This window comes from Arvicola amphibius, chromosome 3 (genome assembly GCF_903992535.2).
Source record: "Arvicola amphibius chromosome 3, mArvAmp1.2, whole genome shotgun sequence".
In the NCBI taxonomy this organism is placed as follows: Eukaryota; Metazoa; Chordata; class Mammalia; order Rodentia; family Cricetidae; genus Arvicola; species Arvicola amphibius.
This window is the reverse complement of record NC_052049.1, coordinates 141,057,706-141,073,812: the sequence shown is the minus strand read 5'-3', so window position 1 is coordinate 141,073,812 and position 16,107 is coordinate 141,057,706. Positions and strand designations below refer to the sequence as shown.

Sequence of the window (16,107 nt, the reverse complement as noted above, 5' to 3'; positions counted from 1 at the left end):
AGGGAGAAATCTGGTGCCAGGGAATCCCTCAGAAATCCACAAGGATGACTCCAGCTAAGACTCTAGCTGTAGTGGAGAGAGTGCCTGAACTGGCCTCATAATAAGATAGATAATCATCCTAATTATTATCATAGAACCTTTATCCAGTAACTGATGGAAGCAGATGCAGAGATCCACAGATAAGTACTGGGACGAGTTCCCAGAGTCCAATCAAAGAGAGAGAGGAGGGATTATGTGAACAAAGGGGTCAAGCTCATGGTGGGGAAATCCTCAAAAACAACTGACCCAGAGTTGTGGGAGCTCACTGACTGAACTAACAGCGGGGGAGCCTGCATAGGACCAAACTAGGCCCTCTAAACGTGGGTGACAGTTCTGTGGCTTGGGCAGTTCTGTGGGGTCACTGGCAATGGGACCAAGATTTATCTCCAGGGCATGAACTGGCCTTTTGGAGCTCATTCCATATGGAGGAATACTTTCCTCAACCCTGATACAGGGGGCTGGGGCTTGGTCCTGCCTCAACTTGGTATGTCAGGCTTTGTTGACTCCCCCATGGGAGGCTTTACCCTTTTTGAGAAGTATATGGGGGTTGGGTGGGGGGAAGAAGGGGAGAGAAAAAGGAGGGGAAGGAGGAGGAACTATGGTTGGTATGTAAAATAAAAAAAATCTTTTCATTAAAAAATTTTTAAAAAAGAAAATTAGCTCATATCTTGTGGACGGGTATCTATTGATGTAATAAAAAATCATGTTTTGGAGCTGGAGAGATGGTTCAGCAGTTAAGAGAACTAACTGCTCTTTCAAAATACCTGGGTTTGATTCCTGGCACCCACATGGTGACCATAACAACAAATGATTTTTCTAATTGCAAGTGCCTTACATTCTACCTGTGTAATTTAGTTTTTCACAAAACTTGAAAATGAAAGACAGTATTCATTAATGCCTTGTTTACTTTCTCTAACTTGAATGTACATGCCCTGAGACTAGCTACTGTGCCATATCTTCATATCTATAAAAAAATGTTTGCTGCATATTAGTCTATTTTTAAATGAATAGAGTACATTGAAACAAATGTATGCATATCTCTAGGTCTCTTTTGATGTCCTGAATACCAAGCACATAATTGTTTGATCGTTTCAGCCATTTTAAGGCCTTACTAACTTGCTTCCTTCATGTTGATTGTGTGAGCTGTATGAAATAATTATGGCTAATTATGGTTTATTTTACTTGTATTGTATCTTTACAAAAATATTTGAGATGGCACCAAAATTATTACAGTGACTGAGCCACTCTGCCTGTTAGCTTTCTTCTCTTCTTTCTCCTCCTCTCCTTTTTCTAGAAGCATTTCTTAATAAAAGTTTCATGGTGTAGAGCTAGAAAGATGTTCAGCACTTAAGAGCACTTGCTGCTCTTTCAAAGCACACAGACTGTTCCAGGCATCCACATCTGGAAGCTCAACTATAACCCCAGCATCCACATCAGGAATCTCCAGGTGACCCAGTGCAGTCTTCCAGCTTCTGTAGGCACTGTACATACATACATCTGGTGCATATACACACATGCAGGCAAAACATGCAAGTACATAAAATAAAAATACATTTTAAATAGTTTCTATGAATAAGAAAAGCACTCTCTAGGTAGAATCGGGTAGTTTTTCACATTGAGTTCATGAGGGTGTTTCCAAAGGCATCTGGCAAATAAGTCAGTAAATGGAAGGTTAAAACTCACTCTGAGTTATGGTGGCACTGTGCAGTAGTCTGGCAGTAGGGATTTTTTTTTTTAAAAAAAAGCAGTAAAACTGGGTGGTGGTGGCGCATGCCTTTAATCCCAGCACTCGGGAGGTGGAGGCCAGTGGATCTCTATGAATTTGAAGCCAGCCTGGTCTAAGAACGAGTTCCAGGACAGACTCCAAAGCTACATGGAGAAACTCTGTCTAAAAAAAAAAATAGAGAGAGAGAGAAAAGGAAAGGAAAGAAAAAAAAGAGGAGTTACCTGGCCAGTGAATGAGTGCAAGTTTGATTCCTTCTGAGTAAGACTCAGCCTAGACTTGGTTGTTGGCATTATTAGTAGACCAGCTTCATCACTATGAACTTGAACTCATATTAATATCTCATGTGTTTCAATGGTTTCCTTCTCTGAGCCTTCTAGCTTCTTGGCCTGAACTGGCTCTCTGGCTTCTCTAGCTCTCTGGTCTATAAATCATCCAGAATCTGACTGAGTAAGCCAGTCTCATCTCTTTCTTCCTCCCCCACTCTCCCCCCTTTTCCCCACCACCCATCTCTGTCTCTTTATCCACCTTTCTATTTTATCTGTTTCTCTAGAAAGCCCTGAAGGGCTGGGTAGATTGTTCAATGGTTAAAACAGGTACCAGAAGCTTGAAGACCAAAGTTCAGATTCTTAGAACTCATGTAAATGTGGGGTGGGTATGGTAGCCTATTTAACTGGGGTGGCTTGCTTATAGTTTCAGAGATTCAGTCCATTATCACCATGACAGAGAGCATGGCACATGTAGGGAGATATGGTGCTGGAGTAGTAGCTGAGAGTCCTACATCTTGCAGGTAACAGGAATTCCACTGTCACACTGGGCAGTATCCTGAGCTTAGGAAGCCTCAAAGCCTTAGAAAGAAGAGACAGGATCCCCAGGGCAAGTTGACTAGCAAGGTTAGCTATATTAACATGCTTTGGGATTGACTGGGAGTGAATAAGGAGAAAGGTGATGGTTCCTGATAGCCTTGGACCTCTACATATGTGTACCCATGTGCACAGACACCCACAAGTGTACCTACACACATGAAAACATAAAAACACATGCATACCACATGTACATACAAAAAATTGGGGGAAATGGGGAAACATGGGAAAAGAGAACCCTGATGTGGTAGTTTGAATGAAATTGGTCCCCATAATCTCATAGGGAGTGGCATTGTTAGGAGATGTGGCTTTCCTAGAGTGGGTATGGCCTTGTTGGAGGAAGTGTGTCATTATGGGAGTGGCTTTGAGGTTTCCTATGCTTGGGATACTGTCCCGTATGACACTCAACTTCCCATTGCCTACAAAATGTAGGACTCTCAACTACTATCCGGTACCATGTCTTCCTGCATGCTGCCATGCTCTCCGTCATGATAATAGACTGAAACTCTAAGTGAGCCACCCCAATTAAATGTTTTCTTTATAAGAATTGCTGTGATCATGGTGTCTCTTCTCAGCAATAAAAACCCTAACTAAGACAAAAGTTGATACCAGGAGTGGGATATTGTGATAGGCCTGACCATGTTTTTATTTGAAGGTATATGGACCTTGGGACTGTGGATTAGAAAATCAGTTGAATACTTTAAGTGTTGCTTAATGGGCCATAATAGTAGGAGCATGGAAGACAGTGGCATTGAATGTGATTTGGTGAACTTATGGGGGCTTGCTCAAGAGGTTCAGAGGAGAAGAATTTTAGAATGTTGCCTAGAGATCATTTTTGTGATATTTTGGTGAAGGAAGTGGCTACTTTTTGCCCTTGTCTTAAAAGTTTGTCTGGGGCTAAAGTGAAGAGTTTGGTTATTTCCATTGCCAAAAGAAATCTCAAAACAACCTAGTATAGACTCTATTGTGTGGTTATTAGTGATAACTCTAATGAAGATTTATAATGAAAAGGAGCAAGCTGAGCAAAGTAAATTACAAAATGTAAAGGTTTGAGTAAAAAAAGAGAACCAGGAAGTGGAATAGAGCTGAATCTTATGTTCAAGAAGATAAATGGATTTATAAAAATGGAATAAAGGGAGTGGTGACCCGAAGGTAAGCTCCCACCCAGCTGAGTTTCCAACTTGTGAAAAGGAACCAAAGAAAAGTTTAAAACTGGGTGTGGTGGTGCACACCTTTTATCTCAGCACTGGATGGCAGAGGCTGGTGGATCTCTGAGTCTGAGGCCAGCCTGGTCTACAGAGCAAATTTCAGGACAGCCAAGCTTAGGCATTGAAAGTCAGAAAGGTGGTAAAGATGTAATTGAACAAGGGGGCCATGTTCCAAGCCCTGCAAGCAGTAGAACTTGGCTGCTTTGGACATGTGGTTCTGACTTTAGAGTTAAGGAAAAAAGAAACAGGTTATACAATTTGCCTCTGTACCTAAGGAAAACCAATGCATCAGAGATGTCCCCAATGGCAGCCTAGAGAGGCCACTTTGTAAAGCTGTGGGGTTGCCTTGGAAATGTCAGAGATGTTAGAGCTGTGGGAAGGTGCTAACCACGAGTGGAACCAGGCCAAGAGAAAAGTGTGTTCTAGTCAACAAAGCTGAATGGAGCTGGAGACCTGAAGAGTGTTTTGACATCAGACACGGACATGCAAAGTTTGGAGTGTGCCCAGCTGGTTTTCCATCATGCTTTTGTCCAGTATTTCCTGGCTATGCTCCCTTCCCTTTGTTTTGGAATGGTAATGTATCTCCTGTGCCACCATTATGTTGGAAGTCTGTGATCTGCCTTTTGATTTTGATTTTTACAGGTGACTACAGTTAAGATATTATACAAATCTCAAAAGAGCCTTGGAACTTTGGCCTGTAAAACATTGTAGAGACTGTGATAGACTGTGGGGACTTCTGAAGTTGAACTGAATGCATTTTGCATTATGATATTCTTACAAGCTTATGGGGACCAAGGAATGGAATGTGGCAGTTTGAATGTATCTAGCCCCAATAATCTGATAGAGTGGCACTGTTAGGAGGTGTGGCTTTGTTGGAGGGGGTATGGCCTTGTTGGAGGAAGTGTGTCACCGTGGGCTGGACTTTGAGGTTTCCTATGCTCAGGATACTGCCTGATGTGACAGTCAACTTTCTGTTGCTGGCAAAAGGTAGGACTCTCAGCTACTACCCCACCCCAGCACATCTCCCTGCACACTGCTATGCTCCCAGTTATGACAGTAGTGGATTGGACCTGTGAAATTGTAAGCGTGCCCCCTCAATTAGATGTTTTCTTTTTAAGAGTTGTTGTAGTCATGGTGTGTCTTCACAGAAACAGAAATCCTAAGATACCTGGTTACCATACCTGGTTTGAAAATGTTTGGAAGATCATGCAGATGAGCACTGGGACATCTGCTCTAACTCCAAAAATCAACCATCTACTCAAAGGAACTCAGCTGGGATTAGGGATGTGGACTAAGGTGTCTCCAGCAGAAGAGAGGGGTGTGATGAGATCAAGTCAAGGAAAACCAATCAGTGAGAGATACCAATAGAAATCAGAAGGAGGCAAAAAAGATTCTTCCCCCACTACAGGCTTAGAAAGGAATATGGCCCTGCAGGCACCAGGATTTTTGAATGTTTTACTCCTAGGACTACATTTGTGTTGTATTCAGCCACCAATTAGTAGCACTTGTTAAGTATCCCAGAATTTCTATTCTTTAAAGTATGCTTTCTGGCTCAGAATGTTTCTATCTCAGTGAATCTCCGGCTTTGTGAAGAGGGAATATTCTGCTGATTTCGGATGGAGTTTTTTTGTAAATGTTGATTAGCTTGAGCTGTTTGCTGATTAGGATACCCGTGCCCTTACTGGTGCTCTGTCATGTGACCTGTCAGTTACTGAAAGAGGCATGTTGAAGTCGCTGTCTGCAGTACTGGTGTGACTGTTTCTCCTTGAAGTTTGCAGTCATGCTAACTGCACCTTGACACTTCTGTGTTAGGCAAATGCATGCTAAGGATTAGTATATCTCCTTGAAGAATTGAGCTTTTTTTAATCTCTGTACAATATTCCTCTATGTTCTTAATAATTATTCTGAAAACATCTTGGTTTAAAATGAATTTGATACTACAGCTTAATATTAGCATGGTCTGCCTTTCTCTAGCCTCTGATCTTTAAAATAATTTGTTTTAAAAATGTCTTAACGTCTTGATTTATTACATATATTTACCACTTACCCCACATAAAGTACTATTCACTGACTTTTCATATATTTAGGGGGATGTGCCACCAACACTAAATGTGTGTGTGTGTGTGTGTGTGTGTGTGTGTGTGTGTGTGTGTTTTTCAAGACATGGTTTTGGAGCCTGTTCTGGAACTTACTTTGTAGACCAGGCTGGCCTTGAACTCACAGAGACCTACCTGCCTCTGCCGCCCAAATGCTGGCATTAAAGGTGTGCACCACTATCCCTGGCCACTATAATATATTTTAAACTATTTTTTTTTAATTCTACAAAACCCTTGAACCCTTTGTCATCTGCCAGCCTAAGCAACCACTAATCTACTTTCACTCTCTATGGATTTGGGTATTCTGGCCACTTTATAGTCATATTGTTACATTGGGATGAAAGCACATATTTGTGAACTTATGTAAATGTAATTACATGAGATGGTGTGATTTAAAAAAATAGTTTCTTTCACTTAGCTTAATGTCAAGGTTCCTTTATATTGTAACAGGAATCAGATATTTTGTTCATTGTGTTATAATATTCCATTATATAAATAGATGGTTTTCATTTATCTGTTCATCAACTTATGATAATTTGGATATTTTTCCCTTTTTGGCTATCAAATAATGTTTCTATACACTTCTATATATAATTTTTGGGTAGTTTTTATTATTATTTATTCTTATTATTATTTGGTATACACATATTGCACTAGCTATCTTTGTAGCTAGTTGCTGTGAGAAAATACCATGACCAAAACAGCTTTTGGAAGAAAGAGTTTACTTTGACTAATGGGTCCAGAAAGAGAAGCTTTGATGGCAGGGGGCATGGCAGTCAGAGCAGGAAGCTGAGAGATCACATCTTGAACTGCAAACATGAAGTCCAGACAAGGGACTGGAAGTGTGGTGAGGCTAGGAACTCTCAAAGCCTACCCCCAATGACACACTTCCTCAAGCAAGGCCACACTTCATGAAGATTCCTAACATCCCCCAAACAGTTTCCACTAGGGACCAGGCATTCAAATAGTGAGCCTATGGTGGCAGCTGGGTGGGAGTGGGGGGTGGGGGGTGGGGAGTGGTAGTGTCTCATCATAACCAGCACATATAGGTGTACATTGCTAGATTGTGGGATAACTGCATAAAAGGGAATTGGCAGATTCCTTGGGTTACCCAGCTACTGCATGATCTTTACATCACCATTAACAGTATAAGGCTCATTTATCTCCATATATTCCCTCATTTGTTCCTGTCTCCTTTCTATGACAGTGGCCCTGGGGGGCATGAGGGGATGTCTCATTGTAGTTTTGGTTTCCCTTTATGTGAAGACCAACACTACCGACTATCTTTTTATATATTTTAGTTATTTGTGTGTTTTATTTGGCTAAACACCTATAAAAGGGCCTTTGGTTTTTTCTTTTTGTTTTCTGATAGTTCTTTACATGTTGTGGACATATGTCAGATAAAATTTCTAAATGTTCTACTGTGGTTTGGGTTTTCGTTTTATAGTATCTTCTTTTGGTGATGTCTAGCTTATTTTTCTTTTGTTGTTTATCCTTCTGGGGCATAGCAAAAACTCTGTTAATTCAGTCTTGACAACTCACACACATGGTGCTTATAGACAGTTTTTCACTTAGCTATGATTTTGAATTCCTTTTTCTATCTAGTGTGAAATACTGGCCGGAGTTATTCTTTTGCGTGTGGATAGGCAGTTGCCTTCCATTGTTGCCGAACACTTTCCTCTCCTTGAATGACCTTGGCGACCTTAGACCAGGTGACTGTAAATGGAAAGGCTTATTTCTGGGTTCTCAGTTTTTTTTCCCCAAACAATCAGAATTGCTGACTTGTGTTGCAGGCAGGATCCTATGCATGAGCTCATTTACTTCTCAATTACTCAGTGATATTAACATTATTCTTAGTCCCGCCTTGCAGAGGAAGTAGTTTAGATCATGGATGATATGTCTGGACACAAACTTGCGCTGATACTGACAGCTCGAGCTCTCAGCCGTGGCATGAATAATGTTAGCAACCAGAACTGTAGAACTGTACTGAAAAAAAATCCATTATAACAAAAAACTACGGTGAGTCGAATTGCCTACTGGGCTGGAGAAACACCTCCGATAGGCTTATGCGTGCTTGCTGTCTCAACCTCACCTCCAGGCCAAGGACAGGTTAAACCGCGAGTCTAGGTGGGTACCCTGGAGCCTCAGAACTGCAGGTCAAAGCCCACGCAGGCGCTATTCTAGGTGGAGACAGAAAGGACCTTGCCTTCTGGCGGGAGGCAGCCCGAGACCTGAGAACTCTCGCGAGAAGATATGTTGTTACCACGGTAACCACATCGGTTTAGAAAGATGGCGGGGCGAAATGTGGGAGGGCCGGTGAGTTTAGCCCCTAACTCCTGACCAGTGACTGGGCTGCGGGCGGGCAGGCGGGACGGACCCCAGACTCCCTTGAACTTGAGCTCTGCAATTCTGTCTGCAGAGATGCGGTGCTGCAGGTACTCAGTCGCGCGCGCAGCTTGCAGCTGGACAGGACCTCCTCGCCCGGGAGCAAGAGTACAAGTGAGCGTCCCTCGTGCCCTAGGGAGGTTACTGGGGTTCCTTTCCTGTAGAGTGGTTGTATCTGGGGGCCTCCTCCCACTCCTCATCCGCTTTTAGCCTTGGCTATTTAGCCGGAGCTATCTGAGAAGACACTTGTAAGGGCAAAAATGTCGTACAAAAACTGTGTTGGGCATCAGGAGGGTTCACTTAGAAGTGCCTTGGAACCCACAAATCGCCAGCAAGCGTGGAGTTCCCAGAGTAGATTTCTTCTTTCTTTCTTTCTTTCTTTCTTTCTTTCTTTCTTCCTTTCTTCCTTTCTTCCTTCCTTCCTTTCTTTTTTCTTTTTCTTTTCTCTTCTCTTCTCTCCTCCCCTCCCCTCCCCTTTTCTTTCTTCTTTTCTTTTCTTTTCTTTTCTTTTCTTTTCTTTTCTTTTCTTTTCTTCATTTGACAGGGTTTCTCTGTGTAACAGCCCTAGCTGTCCTATAACTCGCTTTGTAGACCAGGCTGGCCTCGAACTCACAAAGATCCGCCTGCTTCTGTCATTCCACCCCATCCCTTGTCTGTCCCTTCCTTCTCCCCCCCCCCCCCCCCCACCGACCAGTGCTGGTATTAAAGGCGTGTGCCACTACTGCCCGGCCCAGAGTAGAAGATTTTGAGAATTCTCAAATTACTAGAGTTAACTTTGTGCGAATTTCTTAGAGGCTTGTTTTCTAAATGAATCAGGTCCTGGCTACAGTGGAAGGAGAAAGAATGATTTCCCTTCCTTGCCTTGTTCTTTGGCAGTTATCTCCGCCCCCACCCTCACCCCATCCCCCTTCCCCAGGTTGCCTGCCGCAGCCAGAGCAACCCTTTTCATTTTCAATTTGTCTTTTCGTTGCACTGCTTAAAACTGCATTTTGCTGTTGTTGTTGCATATGCAATGCTTTGACAGCTCTGGCTTCTTTTATTTAGCTTTCTGCCTCTCTCTCACATATACAGGTTGCACTTCTCCAGTCACAAGGGACATGGGTCTTTCTTTCCAACCCTCTCTGTTCTTGAGGGAAATCATACCTGCCTTTAGACTGTAAAGCCCAGAGGGGACTTTGACCATGCTAATCAGATCCCTAGTTGTTTCATTTTTTTCCCAATTAGCATATTCTGTTAATATAAACTCACTTGATAGCTTACTTTTTAAAAAAAAACAAAACAGAAAGATCTGAAACAGGGTCTCTCCACATAGCCCTGGCTGTCCTGGAGCTCACTATGTAGACCAGACCCTGAACTCAGAGATCCTTCTGCCTCTGCCTTCAGAGTGCTGGGATTAAAGGCGTGTGCCACCAAAGTTTATTTTCTTATATTCTGCCTCCTCTACTGAACTCTAAACTCCACCAGGGTACCAGGGTAGAGATGATGTCTGCATTATTTGTCATTTGAATGTACCCTTACTAAATAAAGTATATTTCTAACAACTTTTTTGTTTCTTTGTTTGTTTTGTTTTCGAGACCAGGTTTCTTTGTTGTAGCCCTGGCTGTCCTGTAACTAGCTCTGTAGACCAGGCTGGCCCTGAACTGACAGAGATAACCACCACCCAGCAACAACCTGTTAAAATCTAAAGCTCCTCAACTCATTTGTTACTAGTGCAACAACAAAATGCATATCTTCAGCACTGCTCAACTCATACTGTAGAGCCTCTGGATTTCTGGATGAGACCATCTGCTGCTAGCTATGGTAGTTTTTTCTGGTTTTGTTTTCTCTGTACCCCTTTTCCCTGTTTATGACCACGCGAGGTGGAATGCAAAAGTAACCGTGAGCCACCGCAGCGCAGCTGTAATTTTGAGGAGCTCACTTTTAATAATGCATCATTATCTCTCAGGTTTGCTCCAGGGTTTGCGTAGATTCCTTTTAAATCGGGCTTTAAAAATTTGCCCTGATTTCACTAAATATAACTTTAAAAATATTTATCAAAATATTTTCTCCACAATTTAACTCAGGTCCGATGTATGTGGCAGAGGAGTTTATGGCAGACAGGTCATTTTGGTGGATCAAGAAACAGAGTTCTGGCAGAAAGTGATGCTGGACTGTAACCCTCAAAAGACCTCCCCCCAGTGGCCTGCCTCTAAAAGCTACACTCCCCAAAGCAGCCCCACCAGCTGGGGAAGTGTGGCAAACAGTTCATTTTCAGACCATAACTGTCTCTGTTCTTGCTCTTTCCCCCTCTTTCAAATTAGAATTCTGATTTAAAATTTTTATTGTTTTTATAGTGTAAATCTCTCCTTCCCATTTTTGTGCCTTCCTGTTCTCCCTTGGCGACTTATATGATTCATATTCTTTTAAAGTCGTCTCCAGCGGGGTTTGTTTTAGAGTCCTTATATTCTAGATGAGCAGATATCCCTGTAACTTGGCTTTGAATTTCCCTCTTTCAGCTTAGCTTACCTTCTACACTATGAAAGATGGCATAGTCTCTGAACCATTCTGGATGAGATGAATGTAGATCCTCTCCATGTGTTTGGATTACAAGGTGCTCTCTACCTCACCACTGGCCTCTCACCTGAGGCCGTGAGTGGAGGTTTTGCAGCCTGTGTTTGGTAGTTCATGACTCGCACGTGCAACCACTTCTAGGTGCCAGGCTCTTTTGGTTTCTTTTTCTCTTTGTGGCTCTCATTCAGAATTTTGAGTCATTCTTAGTACTAGGGCATTTCTCCTGAGTTTGAGTTCACTGATTATTTCTGTAGTCACATTTTATTTCTCATTTTAATGGATTTAGAGGAGGAAACTAGGCTTAATTCTCCTGGTTGACCTGCATTAATTTGAAGTTTCAATTTAAGTAGTCCTTCTGATTTTTTTAAGAAAAATTTGTCACTTTAAATATAATAATATATTTCTTAGATTCCTCTTAACCAAGTAATCTTAAAATAATGAAAGTATTTCTTAAAGGTAAGGCCGTTTTAAGAAGGGATGTGGTGCTGTCTGTCCTTCCCATCCTCCACCCAGTCCTCATTAGGGTAGGGAAGTAGGTGTTCATGTTATTTCTGAATCATGTACCAAAGTGGGGGAAATCCCTCAGTAAGTCTCCTTGACAACTCTTTGACAGAACTTCAGAAAAGCCAGTATGGTTTGGAAATGGGAGAGAAAGATGTGTATCGTGGTGTGACTCTACAAGAGAAACAGACAGGACCAGAGTTTAGTACACTAGGCTAACTGCTCCTTAGGCTGTTGTGAAGCCAGCTAAGATCTGACCATGTGGAGGTAACTGTATTTCTTTCCTGCTTCTAGGAGCATACAGACGTGTATATGTGTGTGCGCGTGTGTGTGTGTGTGTGTGTGTGTGTGTGCTGCAGGTGACGATTGGAGGGAAATATTAAAAATAAAAAGGTTGAATGATGATAGTGAATTTCTTCCTTTTAAAACATTTCCCTTAAAATTATTCTTGCTTAATTAGATCAAGTAATAGTCATACTTTTTGCTAGATTGCAAATGGAGACCAAATAAATTCTGTATTTCTGGTGGTATTGGTACCAGTGCATGGCTGAATTCTGAGCTGGCTCCCCACAGACTGTAACACCCAGCCCAGGCTGGCCTCCCTGGCCACTCTAGTCGTCAGGAGACAGGACCCACCTGTCTAAGGATGCACGGGTGGAACTTGTGTTCTCCAGAGGTAAGATAATCCTGGAGCTGTTTGCTCTTGCCTAGTTACTAGTGAGATGACTGACGTCATGGAAGATATGAGTAAGGAGCCATGGGAAGGCAGGGCAGCGCTTACATTCCTGCCAGAGGTAGGGAGAGGCAGGGAGTTGTAGTAGCTCTGTTCATTTTCAACTAAAAATGTGTGTGCTTTGGCAAACATTGATTATAATGTAATTGCCAAAATTTAATTACATTTTTTTTTTTTTTTTTGGTTTTTCGAGACAGGGTTTCTCTGTGGCTTTGGAGCCTGTCCTGGAACTAGCTCTTGTAGACCAGGCTGGTCTCGAACTCACAGAGATCCGCCTGCCTCTGCCTCCCGAGTGCTGGGATTAAAGGCGTGCGCCACCACCGCCCGGCCAAAATTTAATTACTTTTATTTTTGTTAGAATTTTGTTATTATTTGTCAAATTTTATTTTCTGCTTTTAGGCGTTTAAATGCAGAATTGGAGGCAAAAACTGCTGATCTGGTTAGACAAGCTGATGAAGCAATAGTAAGTAGATGTACAGTTTTTCCATGTAAGTCCTAATTTTTTAACTTTAAATTTAATGCATAACATGCATATAAAAATACCCAAAGCGTCAGTGATCAACTTTGTGAAGTGACAAGCTACACATGAATGTGTGTGCGTAGGTGTCGTTCTAATGTGTGTGATAAAAGTAGTTTCTGTTTAGATGCTCCAATCATGTCATCAATAAGAATATCAATGTTAGTCATCTTTTGAGATTTCCTATATAGTAAAATTAACATCAAAAATTCAATAGAGTTGAAAGTAACAGTGCTCACATAATGCTAATACTAAGCTGTTTTCTACATATAACTGAGCTTCTTAGGGCTAGAATAAATCACATACCCAGGAAAAATGTAAGGTCATCTCACCAGCCCATGTATCTAAATATCAGCCTCCGGTCTGATATCAGATTGGGCATCCGTTCTTCAAGCATTGCTCCCTCAGCACCAGTGTTCCCAATGCTTGCGCACAGCCTTCCCAGAGGAGTCAGGTAACTGCCTCAGACTTCACAGCTCCTGTCCTGACCTCACTCAGTCTTTCCTTAATCCCACTGCTCCCCAAAGTGGAGCTGATGGAGGCAGGAAAGAAATTCTAATAATGTGTTATTTTTTATGATTTGTTTTTATTTTGTGTGTGTGTGTGTGTGTGTGTGTGTGTGTGTGTGCATGTGTCTGTGTGTACATGAGACCCACAGAGACCAGAGATGTCAGATCCCCTGGATCTGGATTTACAGGTTATTGACTAATCTTCCCGACATGGGTGCTGGCAACCAAACATTGATTCTCTGCGAGAGTAGTAGGTGCCATTAATTCTTCACTGAGCCATTTCTTCACTTAATATTTTATTTTGATGCTTCATAAAAATCCATAATTATTTATTAGTTGAGGATTAAGAAATGTAGCATCTATAACATAATACCTAATAATTACAGATCTTCTACTTGTGTTTACAATTAAGCATTTTACTGGAAATATTTTAATTTCATTTTACAGTTTTGCCAGTATCTGAAAAGAAGGAAAATCTCTGTCCAGAAGGACAGCATGTCATGGTAGAATGAGAGGTGCATTTTGTATGTGCTTAAGGAGTTCCCTAAAGAGAACCTTTATTTCCACACCAGGAAGAACAGAACAAAAACTGAGGGCGTTTGGAAGGGGGAAGACACCTTTCTTCCCCCAGAAGCTAGTGGAATGTACTTTTGTCATCTTCAATTTGCATTTACTCTTCTCTTCACTGAAGCTTTTACTATCGCTGCTTCACATAGACTGTGGGGGTGGGAGGTGAAGAATAAGGACCTTAATACTCTCAAATTTTTACCTTTGAAGTGATTTTCTTTTCTTTTTTTTTTTTTTTTTTTTTTTTGGTTTTTCGAGACAGGGTTTCTCTGAAGTGATTTTCTTACACCTGAGCAAAAGAGAAGCAAAAGCATAGTCAGTATTTATTTGTTACTGTGTAGCTTTTCTGACATCGTAGAGACCTAGGATAGCTCTGAAATGAAGAGCTTTTAGAGAGGTGTTAAACTGGACCCCATGAGTGTTGTCTTGAATATTCACAACTTACCCTGTTTAACCAGAGAGATCAGCAAGAAGTACGAGCTAGGCCTTTTTCAACAAAAATTACATCATGCAAGGAAGAAGATGGTTCCAGTACAAGGTACGCAACTTCCGTTCTCAAACATGGCTTCCGTTCAGTAATCCTTGTAAAACGTCAATGTATAAATTTTTTTTGAAAATGTTAAAGTATAATTCAGGGAAGAATATAATATGTAAAATTATAATTGGGGCTTTCCTAGTCAGGCACAAGGCAAGTTTTTACCTGTTTTATCTCATGTAATTCTCCAGGTATTATTTGAAAATAGTATTGTCTTCATTTAAAAATTGTAGCTTAGGGAAGGTCAGTGCTAGGCAAAGGTCAAACAGAGTAGTTTCCCTGGGGTTCACCCCACAGCCATGTGAGAGATTTCTGGACCCTTTCTCATATACTCTACGGCCTGCCTTTTAGGGCTGTGTGAAGACTGGGTAGTGATAAATTAATACAGATACATTTTTAGACTTCTTGTACATTTTTGGCAAATCAAGAAATTAGGCAACCATAAAATATTAGTAATACATTTAGCAAAAGTATGGGTTCTATGTGAGTAAAATTATTTTACTTTAGCAGAGGCGGTGATGGCACTAAACAGCCCATGCTATGGCATTGTCTTCTGAGAACTCAACAGCTGTTTGAAGCATTATAAAACAAAATTCTAGCCATACCTGTGGGTGGAGGCCGCTTATCCCCGAAATAATCACACAGAAACTGTATTAATTAAATCACTGCTTGGCCCATTAGTTCTAGCTATTTATTGGCTAACTCATACATATTAATTTAACTCATTTCTATTAATCTGTGTATTGCCATGTCGCTGTGGCTTACCAGCTAAAGTTTCAGCGTCCATTTCGGGCAGGGCTACATGGCTTCTCTTTGACTCTGCCTTTTTTCTTCCAGCATTACATTTAGTTTTCCCTGCCTACCTAAGTTCTGACCTATCAACAGGCCAAGGCAGTTTCTTTATTAACCAATGGTATTCACAGCATACAGAGGGAAATTCCACATCGCCTTCCATTTTCTGTTTAAATTAAAAAGGTTTTAATTTTAACATAATAAAATTACATATAACAAAACAGGTATCAAGCAAGAATTACAGTTGCAATATTTATATTTACTTTATCTCTTATCATATCTAAGGAAAACTATAATTACAAATATAAATTCTTCAACTCCATCAAAGACTCCAGAAGGATATAATATTACCTAAGTTAACAGGTACATTGTAAAACTTCCAAAACTCTAGAATTCACAGAGACATCTTGCTACCTGGACAGTCATTCAAAGTTCTTCTGTATCGTTAGGGCATCCATCTTCAGCCTATGGGGCTATAGTATCCATAGACTTTTCTATGAGGCAGGAAATTTTAAAGACAGTTCCACCTATGTTGGCAGTCACTTTCTTCTGTGTCTGCAGAATGTCTAGCAGACTCTATTCTTTCATGAAGCAGGAACCCTGAAGGATTGTCTCACCTTTAGGCAAGTTCATCAGTCATTTCTCTGTGGGTCCTGCATATCCAATTCATCAAGCAGTCTAAGCAAGAGTAGTTTCTTGCCCAAATGGCTAACCAACTCCATAAGGAGACTCTTCAATGCCCATCTTCCTCTTGAAGTAGATTGGTGCTGCCAGGAGCAGATGTGTCTCACTGTCATGAAAAGTCCTAAGTTTTTTTTTTTTAAGACTAGTCAAGTATAGTAGTGAGAACAGGGTAATCAATTGTTAGCAATTGTTTACAATTATATAACAATGCTAACAATTGTCATAAATGGCTGACTGTGAACAATCAACTGAAAGAACGTACTACCTTCGGACCAGCCAGTCCTAAGTTCTTAAAACATTTTAAATGCCATATTCTGAAGGTCTCTGAAAGATTTGAAGAATAATCTAACTGAAATATATCTGTATATATCTAGAAAACCTAACATGAATACAAGCTTGACTATT

General features: G+C 41.1%; 1 protein-coding gene across 15 annotated transcripts in view; it reads left to right on the top strand.

Annotated features, from left to right (window-relative positions):
• Positions 1–16,107, top strand: part of Tex9 (testis expressed 9) — a 77,306-nt gene that overhangs the window by 26,320 nt on the left and 34,879 nt on the right. For 3 of the 15 annotated variants that reach the window (XM_038321441.1, XM_038321446.1, XM_038321440.1), the window contains exons 2-3: positions 12,498–12,561; positions 14,150–14,229. The exons of 4 other annotated variants lie outside the window; for them this stretch is intronic. Coding sequence is in view for 8 of the 11 variants with exons in the window: in XM_038321446.1 (XP_038177374.1) it covers positions 14,214–14,229 (16 nt within the window). In the remaining 3 variants the exon portion in view is untranslated. Of the gene's footprint in view, positions 1–8,168; positions 8,246–8,348; positions 8,429–10,097; positions 10,115–12,497; positions 12,562–14,149; positions 14,230–16,107 lie in introns of those variants that run through there. 8 more of the 15 variants (XR_005284581.1, XM_038321438.1, XM_038321433.1 and 5 more) reach the window with 7 other exon arrangements.